The 17,171-nt window shown below is 41.9% G+C and overlaps 1 protein-coding gene and 1 pseudogene across 2 annotated transcripts; both read left to right on the forward strand.

The window, feature by feature from the left end:
* Positions 1-2,182: 2,182 nt before the first annotated feature.
* Positions 2,183-9,360, forward strand: LOC135649703 (ruBisCO large subunit-binding protein subunit beta, chloroplastic). Of its 2 annotated transcripts, none has more exons than XM_065168378.1 (15): positions 2,183-2,340; positions 3,889-4,143; positions 4,255-4,380; positions 5,222-5,359; positions 5,436-5,531; positions 5,655-5,897; positions 6,178-6,412; positions 6,512-6,681; positions 6,754-6,831; positions 6,981-7,052; positions 7,157-7,261; positions 7,397-7,489; positions 7,576-7,668; positions 8,902-9,025; positions 9,127-9,360. In XM_065168378.1, exons 2-15 carry the CDS (start codon positions 3,892-3,894, stop codon positions 9,138-9,140), a joined length of 1,839 nt encoding a protein of 612 aa, XP_065024450.1. In that variant the 5' UTR covers positions 2,183-2,340; positions 3,889-3,891; the 3' UTR covers positions 9,141-9,360. The 2 variants fall into 2 exon arrangements, with proteins under 2 accessions (XP_065024450.1, XP_065024449.1); XM_065168377.1 differs by lacking the exon at positions 2,183-2,340 and adding an exon at positions 2,464-2,483.
* A 669-nt stretch (positions 9,361-10,029) lies between these two features.
* Positions 10,030-16,751, forward strand: LOC135649704 (transmembrane 9 superfamily member 2-like; annotated as a pseudogene).
* The last annotated feature ends 420 nt before the right edge of the window (positions 16,752-17,171 follow it).

Below are 17,171 nucleotides of genomic sequence, written 5' to 3' on the forward strand. Positions count from 1 at the left end.
AATCTTGGGGCAATTGGGCCCTTGAAAGACTGAAATTGGGCCGAATGGAGCTAACCATTCGGACCCTGATTGCACCAGGATGTGCAACCGCCCAGGCCAGGAGGTGGCACCGCCTGGGCTAAGTCTCCCAGCGAGACTGGGTGGTGCAACCGCCCCAGCCAGGAGGTGGCACCGCCTGAGCTCAGTCTTCGAGCAAGACTGGGCGGTGCAACCTCCCTGACAGAGAGGTGGCACCGCTTGAGCTCGGTCTTCGAGCTCTGGCAGAGAGGTGCAACCGCCTCAGTCAAGAGGTGGCACCGCCTGGGGCTCAGTCTCCGAGCCAGACTCAGGCGGTGCAACCGCCCCTGACAGAGAGGTGCAACCGCCTGGGCTCAATCTTCGAGCTCTGCCAGGCGGTGCAACCTCTCCAGTCAAGAGGTACAACCGCTTGATCCCGAAATTCCGGGATTTGATCGTTTTGAGCTCCAAATTTGAATTGGGTTGGGGCCTATAAATACCCCACCCATTCAGCACTGAAGAGATACAGACCTACACCGAAATCTTGATCTTTTCTGTGATTCTAAGAGCTAAAAAGTGTTGTAAAACCTTTAAATCTCCTCCTTCTGTTCTTCAAGTTTTGAGTTGTAAAGTGAGGAGAGAAAGGTCTGTAAAGGTTGTCTCCTGAGCCTGTCAAAAGGAGAGAAACTGTAAAAGGGCAGTTGGCCTTCGCCTATTGAAGGAAGGCCTCTAGTTGACGTCGGTGACCTCGTCGGTGGAGGAAGCCAAAAGTGGAGTAGGTCAAGACTGACTGAACCACTCTAAATCTCTGGTTTGCGTTTATTTTTGAGCACTTTATCATTACTGCAAACCTCCTTCATAACTACTGCTCTCTGTGCTTTTACGAACAAGTTCTAAGTGCTATTCTTTCCGAATCTGCATTCAGACGTAAATCGATGTTTTCGTACATTACAGTTTACGTTTACGTTTTGATTCTGCAAAACTGTCTTCTGCACCTTCACGAACAAGTTTCTAAGTGCTGATTTGTCCGAATCTGCTTTCAGACGTAAACTAGTGTTTTCGTACGATATTTACATTGCAGTTTACGTTTACGCCTTGATTCTGCAAAACTGTCTTCTGCGCTTTTACGAACGAGTTTCTAAGTTCAGATCCCTTTGAAACTGCGTCTAGACGTAAAATTGCGTTTAGACGTAAAACTGCCCAAACTGTGTTTAGACGTTTTAGACGTAAACTGAGTTTAGACGTAAATCTGCGTTTAGACGTAAATCTGCGTTTAGACGTAAAACTACGTTTAGACGCAAACTACGTTTAAACGTAAAACTACGTTTTAGACGTAAACTGAGTTTAGACGTAAATCTGCGTTTAGACGTAAATCTACGTTTAGACGTAAAACTGCGTTTAGACGCAAACTGCATTTAAACGTAAATTGTGTTTAGACGCAAACTGCGGTTAGACGTAAACTGCGCTTAGACGCAAACTGGGTTTAGACGTAAACTGCGTTTAGAAGTAAAACTGCGCTTAATCTTAAGTGATCTTAAAATCGGCTTTTACATCGAAATCGTTTTTATCGAACGAACACAGCTTTCATTTTTAATCGCTCAAAGATTTCCACTGCACTAATTCACCCCCCCCTCTTAGTGCTCTCGATCCTAACACTGTGATGGCGGAGAGAGGGTTGGTTGAGTTTAAGAGTTGTGAGTAGTATTCGGATGAGCCCTTACGCGAGGTGCATGAGCAAAATGTGCAAGGTCAAAATTAGTAGAGGTGGTAACGGGTTCAATGAAGGCAATGACAAATATAATAAAAAATATTTTTTAAAAATTTTTAGATGTATAATGATCTTTTCATATAATCTGGAGTGTTTTATAAAGATTTTTCAAAGTTGAGATGCTACATGTAAAAATTTAAATTTTACAGATTTTTTTCTAAACTTTAGAGATTTTTTCTAAAATTTATCCTTTATTAAATAAATTTTAGTTAATTAAAAAAGACAAAGATTATTGTGCAAGTAGAAGAGAATTCTGAAATTACTATATATATATATAATTTGAAATTACTATATTACCATAAAAGAATGCATGTAACAGAAGCTAGTTAATTCGTAATTATGACGAAGCAGTACACGGACTGACAGCTGCTTTCGACTTCTAGATAGTTCCATCGGAACAGAACTCGCATCGCTGAATCCAACGGCCGAGATCGCCCCGAACCTTCACGAACGAAGCGGATCGGAAACCTCGTTCTCCTCCCATAAAATCTCATCCGCCTCGACTTTGGTACACTCGCCGGCAGCCAAACTCTCCGCATCGCAAGCAATCTGCAGCCCTTCGATCGCTTTTAACGGTGAGACATTTGTTGCCGTCCCGTTTCCCGCCTTCGATCTAGCCTCAGCTGGCTTTGTTTGTTCTGGATTCGATTGGGGGTGTGGGGTTTACCTTGTTGCCATGAAGAGTTTGATTCGCTCATGAATCTTGATTTCGTATCTGGTTCGTTTGTTGAGCCTTGTTCTGTAGCATGGTCGATGGGCTTTTATTCTGTAGGGGCTTTATTTGTGATTCAAATGTTTAAATCTTCGATTATTTTGTCTAATGTGGAATTATATCTCTTATTACTTCTTGCGTGTATGATTGCTTCGTTTTTTCCTTTTCGTCTGGGGAATGGGGAATGGGAGATGCTTCTTCTTTTTTGAGTAAGAATAAGAAAGAAGAAGATAGAAAAGATGAAACAGATTTGAGGTGAAACTATTTTGGACTGAGATGTTGCTAGCTAATGGGATGAACTATTTAAAAATAGTTCCCTTCTAGTTTTCATGGATTGAGTGAATTACTTGCATCATTTTTGTTTTTCAAAGATAGTTAAACAAGAAAAGATTTCTAAAAATTTCACGTTTCACCAATTTTATTTTTTTATATTCTGCACATGCTTTGGAGAATTAAGTCATAACGTGTATACTTAGAGGAAGTGCATGTGTGAGTCATGTTCTGAAATTGATAGTGGGACTAGATAAGGATGCAATGGGTGTGGATGTGAAGAGAAGGTGGGCAACTAAGGTTCTAAAAGGTGAGTGATACATGTACATGCATTGTGTTAGGTCCAATAGCAGGAAGAAAATTGGGGGGATGCAAATCTAGAATATATAATATTACTAGTCTGGTTGAACTGACCATAGCAGGAATAAGATCCTGAGGACATGAATTTAGAGTTTGCAGTTTTACTAGACTGATTGACCTATGACCTATGGCCTGTGATATTTGACATTTCTGACAGTTGAAAAATATGGTTATTGAGATAGGTTTTCCATGGATCATACCATCCTAACCTAACTGAATAATGGTCACAATTGCAAGCCGTAGGAAGTGGGTTACCTTACGAAGTCTTCTACAGGTTTCATGATTTATACTTGAATGACCTATATCAGCATGGCATCTCTTATACTTTGTTTCCCTTTGGCTGGGAAGTTATTTTCAGTTTGTGTGATAGTGCAATAAAATTTATGCCCGAGTTATGTGGGATCCAACTTTTGCAGTGAGTTTTTTAATTCCACATTCTGACCTGTTCCTTTTGTCAGATAAATAGTTGCTTATGGTGATAATTGAACATCCAACCATCAATTTGCAGCATGAACAAGTGGCATCATATTATACTTTTGAACTTGAATATAATATGCACTATCTTCTGCTACCACTGTTGGGATCTTGGAGCATTTTTGGGCCTTTATGTTTCTTTGTCATTTCTGTGCTCCATGCTTATTGTCTTTCTGCCTACAAAACAATATATGTTTATCTTGCTTCATCGGACACTATTGTGTTTATAAAACTTTGACCTCTGTAGAGGTGACTATTTGATGTGCATCATTATGACCTATGAAATTGTTGTGTTTCTCATTAACAGGCAATGGCCTCAGCTTCCTACACGTTGTCTACTCTTGGTGCTATTGCTTCTCCTAGCAACTTCAGAACAGATAAGAAGCTCTTAGCTTCCAAACAAAAGTTATCCCAGTTTTCTTCGTTTGCATCTATATCATCCAGTTCGATCAGCAGCAGGAGACAGAGCTTGGGTTCACTGAGAAGAGGCAACTGCAAGATTAATGCAATGGCTAAGGAATTATACTTCAACAAAGATGGATCAGCTATCAAAAAGCTACAAGTGTGTTCTGTATATGATATAATTCTTCCAATAAAATCTTTCCTTTAACAATAAAATATTTCTTTTTGTTGTTTCTAATCCCTTCATGTTTTTCTTGTGATGCAATATCAGACTGGTGTCAACAAGCTTGCTGATCTTGTTGGGGTTACACTTGGTCCTAAGGGCAGGAATGTTGTCTTGGAAAGCAAGTATGGATCACCTAAGATCGTAAATGATGGGGTTACAGTAGCAAAAGAGGTGGGTGTTTCTTGTATTTCATGTCCAAGGTATAATGATATGCTCCATCTTTTGATTTTGCTGTGCATAAAAATATTAGATGGCCTACTCTTGAACTTGTAGCTAATTGTGTCCTTCATCTTGGTATATATACTAATTGCGGTGTCATTTCCATGGAATTAATAGATGCCTGGACCTTGTTGATAGGTTGTTTACAACTATTCTAACATACAGGAGTTGTTTAAGGTGGAGTATATATTCAGACTACCATATATCTAGAGAAATTGCACCTTGATTTTTGTCTCTCTTGTATTTCTTTTCTGGAGCCAAACAAAGCCTGATGACAAGTGTAGATACCTTTTCTGGGAGAAAATTCTTGCATGGAAGAGTCAGTTCCTCATAGGGACCTTTACCCAAATGCATTCTCCACGATGACTTTTCTTCCTGTTTCAAGCATGTTCAAAAGGGATGCTTGGATCTGGGAAACTGCACATCTGAGATATTTAGTTAGGAGAATTAATGTTATAGCATATTAAGAAAATAATCAATAACCTAAGGATTTCCTCTTGCATTTTTCACACATTCTGCTTGTTGCCTTTGTTTTTCTTTGTTTGCAATTGTTGCTGGTAGTATCTCCTTTGTTATATCGAGTGACATTTGTCAGTGACTGCTATCGTGCTCCTCCTCAACAGTCTAGTAAGTAGTAACTATAACTGGGAATTCACAGCATGCCTTTTCCATCCCTTTTCTTCAATTCTGAAACAAATTGATGTTTGGTGCTTTGAACCTCGAAGTCATGAAGAATAAAACTCTATTATGTGAGGTTTAATTGGATTCTTGGCCAACTCTAACTGATTCACAGGTTGAGCTAGAGGATCCTGTTGAGAACATTGGTGCCAAGCTAGTAAGACAAGCGGCTGCCAAGACCAATGACTTGGCTGGGGATGGGACAACTACTTCTGTTGTTCTTGCTCAAGGGATGATTGCAGAAGGTGTTAAGGTACATCATCCTAATCCAATTTTGTCATGATGGGAGGGTGATCGAGTCTCTTGGTTCTTACCTGTAACTCATGCAGGTGGTTGCAGCCGGTGCCAACCCAGTTCAGATTACCCGTGGCATCGAGAAAACAGCCAAAGCACTAGTTTCTGAACTTAAGAAGATGTCTAAAGAGGTAAATTGAATACTTTGTCAGAGACTGTGACTCATCTTACCTAATATCCATGCCAGGCTAGCATAAATATAGGGTAATGGTCATGAAATTCTCTTTTCGTAATCGTGCGTTATCATGTTGCAGGTTGAGGACAGTGAACTTGCAGATGTTGCAGCTGTTAGTGCTGGTAACAACTATGAAATAGGGAACATGATAGCTGAGGCAATGAGCAAGGTTGGGAGGAAGGGTGTGGTTACCCTTGAAGAAGGGAAAAGTGCTGAAAACAACCTCTATGTTGTTGAGGGGATGCAGTTTGACCGGGGTTATATTTCCCCTTACTTTGTGACAGACAGTGAAAAGATGACCGCTGAATATGAGAATTGCAAGGTCTGATCTCAAATTCAGAGTAATATATTTTATAATGTCATAAGCAAGGTCTTAAATAACAGTCGTACAAGTACTGAACCATATAGCTTTGTACCAGTTGGTATTTTTTTTTTCTACACAATGATGCCACATGGTCATGCCTGTATATCACATGATGTGCTGGTACTTCACTGGTTCAATAAGGTGTCGTAATTGGCATCAAAATATATAGTCTTTTTTCCATTCTATCTATATGATGGTAATCTTGTATTTTTATGGTCATATCACATTGTATTTTCAGTTGCTTCTTGTTGACAAGAAAATTACAAATGCAAGAGATCTTATCAATGTGTTGGAAGATGCCATAAGAGGGGGATACCCAGTCGTGATAATTTCAGAAGATATTGAACAGGAAGCCCTTGCAACCCTTGTTGTGAACAAACTAAGAGGGTCATTGAAGATTGCTGCACTTAAAGCTCCTGGATTTGGGGAACGCAAAAGTCAGTACCTTGACGACATTGCGATATTGACAGGAGGTTGATCTGTCTTTTTCTTCATAATTAACTCATTAGGATACATCCATTCTGTATCGACTTAGTCATTCTAATATCATGAAGACCATTGGTTTTGTGCAGCCACTGTAATCAGAGATGAAGTTGGGCTTTCCTTGGATAAAGCGGGAAAAGAGGTCTTGGGTACTGCTGCAAAGGTTGTACTCACGAAAGATTCGAGTACCATAGTTGGTGACGGGACTACACAGGAGGAAGTAAACAAAAGAGTTGCACAGATCAAGAATCTAATTGAGGTTATAGACTATGAAAACGATGCTTCTTTCTTTTGTTTAGCTTACCTAAACTCTATCCATCTCTTTTTCTAGGCTGCAGAGCAAGAATATGAGAAGGAAAAGCTAAACGAGAGAGTAGCAAAGCTCTCTGGTGGTGTTGCAGTCATTCAGGTAGGCTGAAGCATTTATGCATTTATCCTGAGGTTACACCATATCTCTCTCTCTCTTTCTCTTTCTCCTTTTGTTTTATGTATTTTAGGCACCGTGGTAAGACATAAATGGCACATTGTGTTTTACATTCTTCTTTCAAACTTGAGCAGGTTGGAGCACAAACAGAAACAGAGCTAAAAGAGAAGAAATTGAGAGTTGAAGATGCCCTGAATGCTACCAAGGTATGTCTTTTAGCTGTCAAATTGAGTTTCATCATTGGGTATGCCATATCTGTATAAGAGTTACATCTTTATCGCCCATCTTCATATTATAATTTTATGTTTAGGCTGCTGTTGAGGAAGGTATTGTTGTTGGTGGTGGTTGTACCCTTCTGAGGCTTGCTTCGAAAGTCGATGCCATCAAGGAGACTCTTGATAATGATGAGCAAAAGGTTAGCAGTACACATAATAAAAATTCCTCTCTTAGGAGAAGACACTTGTGGTTCATGTGCAACGCAAACTTTTCTAAATACTGACAGGCAAAGACTTGTTATGTCAATGCTTTCTTGCTTGTGTTACTTTTGCAGGTTGGAGCAGACATAGTAAAGAGGGCCTTGAGCTACCCACTTAAGTTGATTGCTAAAAATGCCGGTGTAAATGGAAGTGTGGTAACAGAGAAGGTATCGATGCCTTAGGTTTTCTTGCATTAGTGTCTGTTAAACAGATTTGCATTTTACGCAACTCATTTGACTGATAATTACAATAGGTGCTGAGCAATGAAAACTTCAAGTTTGGTTACAATGCTGCTACGGGAAAATATGAGGATTTGATGGCTGCGGGTATAATTGATCCTACCAAGGTTCGTATGTTTCCTTCCCTGCAAGTGGTGTCCCTTGTTTACATGAAACAAAAATCTCCTGTCTGGTAATATGTAACTCTTTCAGAAGAACTCGTAATGTTTTGCAGTAGGAATCATGGGTCACTACCTATCTCATTTCCATGCTGTTACAGGATTAGTAATTTAGTGCCTTACTGGCATTTTCCATCCATTCGGCTGATCAATTATAGTTTGATTATTATTTTCCTGTTTAATGAACAAATGCACTAGTATGCTGAAGGCTTTTTATGAATCAATCACAATTAGAGCAATTATAATTAGCTTTTCCTGTTTAATGAACAAATGCACTTGCAAGCTGAAGGCTTTTTGTAGAGATTAGGATTCTTGACTTTTGTCATCAGAATCATAGTCAGAATTTTTTTGCTTGTATTTAAGCAATCTAAAATTGCATAAGGAATGTTAGTTTGTCTAAATCGTATTGTTCTATCGCAGTACAAGATATTAATATGTGAACTTGGATTCTTCTTCCTGAAAGTAAGGTAACATTGAAAGTGAGGTATTGGAGCAGACAGGTAATTTTGGTGCAGGGCTGTGAAGAGTGAAATTTACTATAATATGTATAATCATTAAATGATGCATGGATATGAAATATTAATTTAATTTACTTAATATTTGAGGACCCTTGAAGCCCAGTCCGAATGTTATTCTAGTACTTTCTGACCTTGTGGTACCAAACGATGTACCCAGAAAGAAAATAAACCTCTTTATGGATATTATGAGCATAAGCTTCTGGGTTACAGATATAGTCTGTCACATGCCTTTTCTTTCCCTGGTTGATTCAGGCCCTTCCTTGGGCCATACAAAAGGGTGGCAACTCCACCCCCTGTACAAGTGGCAGTAGAAGCCCATATAACCAGCAACAAGAAAACTCTTCTGTTCCAAAGTCCTGCTAAAACATAGGCAACAATTTGTGAATGACAAATTTGAAATTTAAATTTCCTTTAACATCACTGTTTGATCTGGAGACCATACATATGTTTGGTGGCATTGCATTTAAACTGCTACCAAAATAATGTCTAGTTACCTTATATATTTATTCGGTGGTAGATGAAAAAAAAAAAAATTCATGTGCATATCGGATTCTTTGTTTTAATATGATTGGTTGACACCAAATAGTGGTGAATATGTCCCCGCTCCAAACCCAACTGTTGCATCTGCTGTAGGAAGTCGAGCTTACCTTTATGAATGAAACAGGTGGTGAGATGTTGCTTGGAACATGCTGCTTCAGTAGCCAAGACTTTCCTCACATCAGACGTTGTGGTTGTTGACATCAAAGAGCCCGAAACTCTTCCTGCAGGAAATCCAATGGACAACTCAGGTATTTTCATTACCAAACGGCACTCGGAATATTTATTCGTATTTGCTTTCCACTTCATTTGCCTTCTGATGTGATGTGTGTTATATGGCGTTTGTCGTCAGGTTATGGCTACTAATTACACGATGGTATTATCCTTTTCTGCCGCAAATTTTTCTTGAATTACTTCGACTGGAGAGGATGGATCATTAGATGAGGCTGATCTAAGTTAGGTTTCCAAGTTGGTAGCGGAGATTCAAACAGGCATAGCACGAGAGCCTCAGTTCAATGGATCAGTATTTTACATGATAGTAGTGTTATGAATGCGAAATTTTGCAGTGAAACAACTTTGCTTTTTATTGCTTGTTTTCAACCTTCGCCGATATCTGTTCGTGTTTTTGCTTGGAATTATTACTAATGAATCTCTTGCCAGACTTGTTGTAAACATCGCTATGCTTTCATTAACTTTTTGTATGCAATCAAAAAAGTTAAACGTACAAAAAGTAATATACCACAATAATGCTTGCAATCAATTCATCCAAATGTTTAAATATCATGTTTTAGCAGCTGAGTGTTTCATTAAGGGCATAATTTTAGACATGTTGCTTAGTATTTTGTTAATAATATTGTGCTAAGAATCATTTTAGCAAAACAATGAATTTTATTTTTCTCGGAAGGCGACTCTATTTATTTTTCAGATAATGCCTCTTATTTATTGAAATTTCGTAAATGCCCCTTTCCTTCCCCTTTCGCTGTCCATGGCCTTCCCTTCGTCGACGTCGCCTGCTCACTTGTTGTCATTACGAGGCCTCACCCTTTGTTCGACGCCTTCCTCGCCACTTGTCGCCTCCGCCCATTCCCCGTCCACCGCCTCTATATGCGACTCGCCTCCTCTAATCAAACCCATTATTTCTACCCGCCTCGTCAGTAGTTGATGCGATTGGGTATGTCGCTCGGTCCCTGTGCTGCACCCATCGGTGGGGCCGACGTCGTATCCCTGTACCGCAAGTTAAGGGGGGTAAGCGGGTACAAAAGCACGTTGACATATCTTTGTTCCCGTAGATCCAGCAACTAAAACCTTTCCCGGCGAATCGTTAACCGGCTGAAGATCAATTTTTGTCTTGCTTTCGCTGGATATTCTCACCCCACGAAGAAGGTATTTGATTCGGTGATGGCGAAGGCGGAGTCAGCTGCGCTGCTGCGTCTGCTGTTGGCGTGCGGGTTGAGAGCCGGTGCGGATGGATCTAATCACAGGTACAAGGAGGGCGATCGCGTCCCGTTCTATGCGAACAAGGTCGGACCTTTCCACAACCCAAGGTAATTTGAGTCTTCTTCTACCCATGCTCATCGATCTCCGAGTGCCTGATTACTTTCCCGTCATAGTGTCATAGACAAATTTCTAAACAGGATGTTTGATGTAATGCTTATGTATATCCATGTCTTTTGGTATGTTCATGCTCTGCACAGCATATAGAGGGACGACCGAAGGCTTAATAGTCTCATTTTAATTAGGTTAGTGGCCGCTTTAGGTTTGTAAATAAAGATTGTGTCATGTGGACATGTGCGAGAGATTTTCGGTCTGTAATGGATCATTTTATCCTTTATTGTGTAACTGTTCAGAGCTTATAAAGTCTGTTTGTAATTTGCATTATCTATGAAGTGTTTTCGGAGATGTTTGCTTGTGGATCTCGAGTGAGCGTTTTCTCTATCCCGTTCTCTCTTTTGTGGGTCCTAATAGATCATGGGAGGCTTCAAGGAGGCTGTCCTTTGCGGACGGACACGCAAGGGTGCCGCACGACTTAGGCAAAGCCAACTAAGTCCGTGACAGATGGTATCAGAGTGGGACAAGCACTCATAGAAACACTTAGCATGCAAACGTGGGGGACCTAGCGGGGCTGCGTTGAGGGCAGTCAGCACACGCGTGACCGTTTGGGGGGAAAACGGGCATGAAGATGTAAGGAAAAAGAGTCGCTCGGAGGAGCGGACATCTGAGATTGACATTCAGAGGAATGACCAACCCTTCACGCAAGAGGCACCATGAGAACAGACAAGCTTGGAAGAATACGAAGCGTACAAAGGTTGGGATGACTGAGTTTGAGCTACGGCTCAATGTTAACAACTATACTTGATGGTGTTCAAGGCAAGTGAGGCGCTTGGTAAAGGATGAGACCATACAAGGTGGAATGAGTTGATCAACAACCGAAAGAGTTATGCAAAACTCACAGAGGTGAGGGGAATTGCTAGCTCGAAGAATTTGGTCCTCATGCATGGGCTTGTATGCGGACGATGGAATATTCATGGCCATCCCAAGGTGATCGAAACTCGGCGCTATGGAGCATTGAAACTTTCTCTTCGGCATGTGAAGGATACGTCCGTAGGAGGCTGAAGTGTGCAACGAGTTAAGCATGTTGCTAGGCCTTGAGTGGTGCAGCGAGGGCTGTATTAACGTGGAGTCGCAATCTAGCAAGTGCATTTGCAGGAGGCAGAACAATGCATAGTTTGTTCAGTAGATTTGAGTAGTCCAAGGGGATGGTGGTCTCCGAAACGAAGAGAGATGTTACTCCAACGGGACAGTTATCCAGGAGGGATAAGTCTCGGCTCTCCAGAGGGAGAATCATATGGGACGGACCTCATATGTTGAGGAGGAGTACCTCAACAAACAACAACTCCACGAAGCTCAATGGACTGAGCAAGTGATGAGGAGTCGTCGCATGATCTCGCTTGAGAGAATGCATTGGTGGATGCATTGCGAGATCAAGTGGGGGAGTGACCTAAAGCAACACAAATGAAGGCACACTTGGAGTCGATATGGAGATCAGACTCAAGGGAGGGCTGACCCATGTAATGGTGGGTGCGAGGGCCACCATCAACTCAATGCAAAAACGAGGAGCGGAGCAACTTGGGTGTAACTTAGCGAAGTACCCAAGCCGGATGAAGGGAGCAAACATAGAAGATGGAACATGAAGCGGAGGCATAGTGCTTTCCTTGGACACAGGTCAAGGATATGAACTCTTGTAGAGACAAGAGTATGATCATGTTGTTCCATGGTTCATTCATTCTGATGGGGCGGACTCATCTTGCATGGTGCCAAAGACGAAGGGAGCTTCTGGGCACATGCACCTTATTTCGGAGGAGCATTTGATGGAGGAACTAAGGCAACTCAATTTGTGGAGGTGAAGTTGGGTTCAGAAGGCCTTAGCACGGGGCAAGAGGATGCAGAGGTGGGTACTCTTGAAGAATATGCCACAGTGTTGTTATTCAATTTTCCATGAAGGAAGCGGTGCATAGTGAAGATTGTGCTGGTAGGGGTAGAGGCCAAGGATCCAGACAATGGTGCACTAATTGCAGCGAAGTTGGGGGACTTCGGGAGCTACTAGGCGACGGACTGTCCTAGAGCGGTGCTTCATCTAGGTGTGAACCAAGAGTGGGTGGATGAAGGTCGATTGCCAAAGGAGCGAACAAAATCGAAGGTGGAAGAGACCCTGTGATGTATTGGCAGAGGCCACACATGAAGGGTTCACAATTCAAGTTCATCTTACAAGGATCAGAATGCAATAGAGATGTCATCAGGAGGCGACATGGTGCAACGGATCGTGGTGGAACAGTTCATGGCAATGCGATACACACGACATAGTCCCGTGAGGAACTAGATCATACAGAGGTATGATCGGGAGCTACTGGAAGCTCCACTTCGGTGAACAACACGACGGTAAGAAGGGCTATGGATTCAAGGAGTGAAGGCCATGGTACCGCAGAGGCGGGTCTTCCGTGCATGCATCGAATTTTGCATCGGATGAAAACCTTGGTCATCAGCATATGGGGGCTGTGTTCCACCAAGGGAAAAGTTCGAATGCAAGTACCAGTGAGTCCTGTGGGAGGGACTTGATCATACAGAGGTATGATTGAAGCAACTAGAGAGTTGGACTGCTCCAGAGCTCATATTCGCTTAAGGGAGCTCAGCAAGTCAGAGGACAAGGTCGAGTAAGCGAACGTTGCTACCAAGGAAGCTAAGGAGAACAGAATCGATGCAAACCCTATAATGCGATGGCAGAGGCCATGCATGAGAGTTACAATCTGTCTTTCCATCGACCAAAGGGATCTGCTTGGAGAACACCGAGGTGTTGAAGCAAGGGGTCGAAAGGGGCGAGGAAGCGACGACGAGTCCAGAGGGACTTAGCTACCCAAAATCAAGCATCAATTAGAATGGAGGTGGACTCGGAGGAGTGCCACAGAGGCATATCTACTAATTGTGAAGAAAAGAGATGCATATGCGAGGCGACGGATAGTAGTGCCATGGGCATGACAACGCCATGGTACCACAGAGGCGGGACTTCCGTGAAAGTCATTGATCCCTTGCTCTCATGGAGGGAGAGCGCTTGGTCGTGAAAGGGGCCGAGGAGGTGGAGAATGCAGAGACAAACTCCAAGTACCGTGACAAGGCTGAAGGGCAGAGGCCAAGGAACTTCGTAAGACCGGTGTCAACGAGCTTCTCATCATGATAGCCGAAAGTGAAAGACTTCGGGTCAGGCAAGAGTGTATGACTAAGGAACGAAGCAGGCAGTATGCGGTGTTGTACTTTTGCTACTCAGTGGAGTTGGTGGCAGGGTTGATGGAGAAGACGGTATAATCCCAGAGGCGACCAAATCTATTAGAGAATTACTCCAAGTTGGGGTGAAAACTTCTTGCATTCCAGAAGTTCGATGGCATTGAGAAGGTGAATCACAGTAGCTAACTCAACGCAAGGAGTGCAAACACTTCAAGTGCTTCAGAAGTGTGAGCAAAGAGCAGGCGAAGGCCAGTAACCAGCTCGATGCATGGAGTACAACCTCGAGGAGGCGGGCGAAGTCAAGTAACCTTTGCCTTCTCAACTCTTAAGAGAATGAGCGAAACCGAGTACCCCAATTCTGTTATCTATCCAACAGAGGAACTCTGTATATGTTCAAAGACCCTTCGAAGATAATGGAAGACAATAGTTGTCGAATCCTCACCAACGGTGATCAGTGTTACTGAGAGTAGATTGTCCGCTTTCATTTCCCAACGAAATGCCAATCGAAAGAGGAAGTGATGCAAACCTACTTGGATGCGACAACTAAGTGAAAGAAGAGTCAATGAGCAAATTTTGTGGAGAAAGGACCCAAAACTTCAGAAATTTACGAGACGATGCTCATTAAAGCTCCAACAAGCATCCACCAAATTCAAGCAGCATAAGGTATTTGAGAGACTGGCGCAGTAAGGATGGTATTTTCCTTTATCTGGAGGATCCGCAGGAACCAACAAGGATCAACACAACTCAGCCAACCTCACACTAGAGTCAGAGTTATTGGCGAGTTGAAGCAACATGGCGGATCAAAGGTTCGACTGCTCAAAAACAGCAGCGAAGAGCAGCTGGGAGCCAAGAGGCGCATTGTAGCTGGAGCAGAAGATTGAAGACTCAGCAAAGGCGAGGAGTTGCAGTGTCGGCAAAAGCTTCAACGAGGACATCGAAGGAATAAGTGGGGGAGAATGTCACGGATAAACTTCTAAATAGGATGTTTGATGTAATGCTTATGTATGTCCGTGTCTTTTGGTATGTTCATGCTCTGCATAACATGTAGAGGGACGACCGAAGGCTTAATAGTCCCATTTTAGTTAGGTTGGTGGCCGCTTTAGACTTATAAATAAAGGTTGTGTCATGTGGACGCGTGCGAGAGATTTTCGGTCTATAATGGATCATTTTACCTTTTGTTGTGTAACTGTTCATAGCTTGTAAAGTCTGTTTGTAATTTGCATTGTCTATGAAGTGTTTTCGGAGATGTTTGCTTGTGGATCCAGAGTGAGGCATTTTTTCTATCCCGTTCTCTCTTTTGTGGGTCCTAATGGACCATGGGACGCTTCGGGGAGGTTGACCTTTGCGGACGGACACGCAAGGGTGCCGCACGACTTAGGCAAAACCAACTAAGTCCGTGACAATAGGTTGTTAAGTTTGCGTTTTGGACAGCATATGAATAGATGGGTCCTTTACTTGTGTCTTCCTATTCGTTTTGATGAGGATGAGGTGTTTGATTGATTGCCTCAACAGTGTGTTTCGGTACTAGGAGTTGGTAGTTCTTGATGATGGTTGCTTCTGCTTACTTCTTTCCACTATATGCATCGAACATTGTAGAATCATTTTTAGACTAGACTATAATGCTAATAAGTCTTCGTCTTGATCTGCTTCTTGTTCTACCGGTTCACATTTCCTTGTTATTCAGTCCAGAAATTGCTGCATGTGCATTTTATTGGATTTGACAGGTTTTTAAGTGGCACAATTATTCTGCCTTTTGCATCACATTGTTTCTCATTGTTCTTTAGATAGATTTTCTTAGTGTTTCTTAAATATGAGTCAATTTTCCATTTGTTCTGCAGTGAGACGTATCGATTCTATGACTTACTGTTCTGCACACCAGGTTTGGTAGTTCACCTTGTTTGAAAGTGTTGCCATTGCCGAATTCTTCTTAAATTCTTCGTCTGTAGAGCATGTTACTGACAAGAAGGAAGCACTTGGGGAAGTTCTAAATGGTGATCGTTTGGTCGATGCACCATATGAGTTAAATTTCCGGGAGGATAAGCAGTCCAAGTCTCTTTGTAAGAAACACATGTCAAAAGATGTCACCAAGCTCAGAAACGCCGTTTCAAAAAACTACTACTTTCAGATGTTCTATGATGACCTGCCTCTTTCGGGATTCTTGGGAAGGATTGATAAGAACAAGGTTGATTCAAGCGAGAACAAGTACCTGCTCTTTAAACACATTCAGTTTGATATCCTATACGTGTGATAGAAATCAGCATCCAACCTGACCCAACCATGCTTGTGGATATCTCGAAGGACAAGGAAGTTGATGTGGATTTCACCTATTCTGTGACATGGAAAAAGACCGGCGTTCCTTTTGAGAAAAGGATGGAGAAATACTCAAAAGTTTCCTCCATGCCTCAGCATTTGGAGATCCACTGGTTCTCAATTGTTAATTCATGTGTGATAGTCCTCCTCTTAACTAGTTTCCTTGCAACAATCCTTATGCGTGTGCTAAAAAATGACTTTATCAGGTAATAACTACATTCCTTTAGCTTTTATGCCTAGTGAATCTACTTAGTTTAAATTGCTTTTGCCTGCCCGACTAAATGTAATTGTTTTAAAGATATTCTAATGATGATGAGTCTCATGATGACCAAGAGGAAACGGGATGGAAGTGTATTCATGGGGATGTCTTCCGGTTTCCAAAGAGGAAGTCACTGTTTTCAGCTTTTATTGGATCCGGCACACAGCTTCTTGCACTGTAAGAACAAGTAGCATGCTTTTTGAATTTTGATCTTTGATCTCTTACAGTATTTACAACCACTTGCTTGTGTATGACTAGCACAACATTCATCTTCCTCCTCGCACTTGTTGGTGTGTTCTATCCATACAACCGAGGAGCCCTATTCACAGCACTTGTTGTCATCTATGCTCTTACTTCCAGAATTGCTGGTTACACAGCAACCTCTTTATACATGCAACTAGAAGGGACTAACTGGGTATGAGTATATTGAGTCGAACAAGTTCTTTTGTCATTGGTACATTTTTTCCTTTGTAATCCTCCTTACTTTGGGTTTCAGGTGAGGAACTTAATATTGACAGGCTGCTTATTCTGTGGACCTCTATTCTTGACATTTTGATTCCTTAAAATACTGTTGCTATAATGTATAGTGACACTGCAGCATTGCCTTTTGGTACTATCCTTGTGATTCTCATATGGGCACTGGTAACTTCTCCTTTACTTGTGTTGGGTGGCATTGCCGGTAAGAGTGGCACGACGGTGTTTCAAGCTCCGTGCTGAACAACAAAGTACCCGAGAGAGATTCCACGGTTGTCATGGTATCGAGGCACTTTACCTCAGACGACAGTGGCAGGCTTCCTTCCTTTCAGTGCCATCTACATTGAACTTTACTACATATTTGCCAGCGTGTGGGGTCATAAAATCTACACGATATATAGCATTCTTTTTATCGTTTTCATCAGTCTCATCATTGTCACAGCATTTGAGTGGTGGTGGAGGTGAAGTTTTGATCTTCTCTCACGTTGATGCCTAGTGGAACATTTGTTTTAATGAGTACTTAGATCTATTGATACTTGAAATTGCATTAATGATTTATTGGAAACAGAGACTTTTAGATT

Source organism: Musa acuminata, chromosome BXJ3-9 (assembly GCF_036884655.1).
Source record: "Musa acuminata AAA Group cultivar baxijiao chromosome BXJ3-9, Cavendish_Baxijiao_AAA, whole genome shotgun sequence".
NCBI classification, from domain to species: domain Eukaryota; kingdom Viridiplantae; phylum Streptophyta; class Magnoliopsida; order Zingiberales; family Musaceae; genus Musa; species Musa acuminata.

Coding starts and splice junctions, on each gene's coding strand:
- LOC135649703 (XM_065168378.1), top strand. CDS start 3,892: ATGGCCTCAGCTTCCTACACGTTGTCTACTCTTGGTGCTATTGCTTCT. Junction 6,832..6,980: donor GTGGTGTTGCAGTCATTCAG/GTAGGCTGAAGC, acceptor AAACTTGAGCAG/GTTGGAGCACAAACAGAAAC. Junction 7,490..7,575: donor GAAGTGTGGTAACAGAGAAG/GTATCGATGCCT, acceptor TAATTACAATAG/GTGCTGAGCAATGAAAACTT.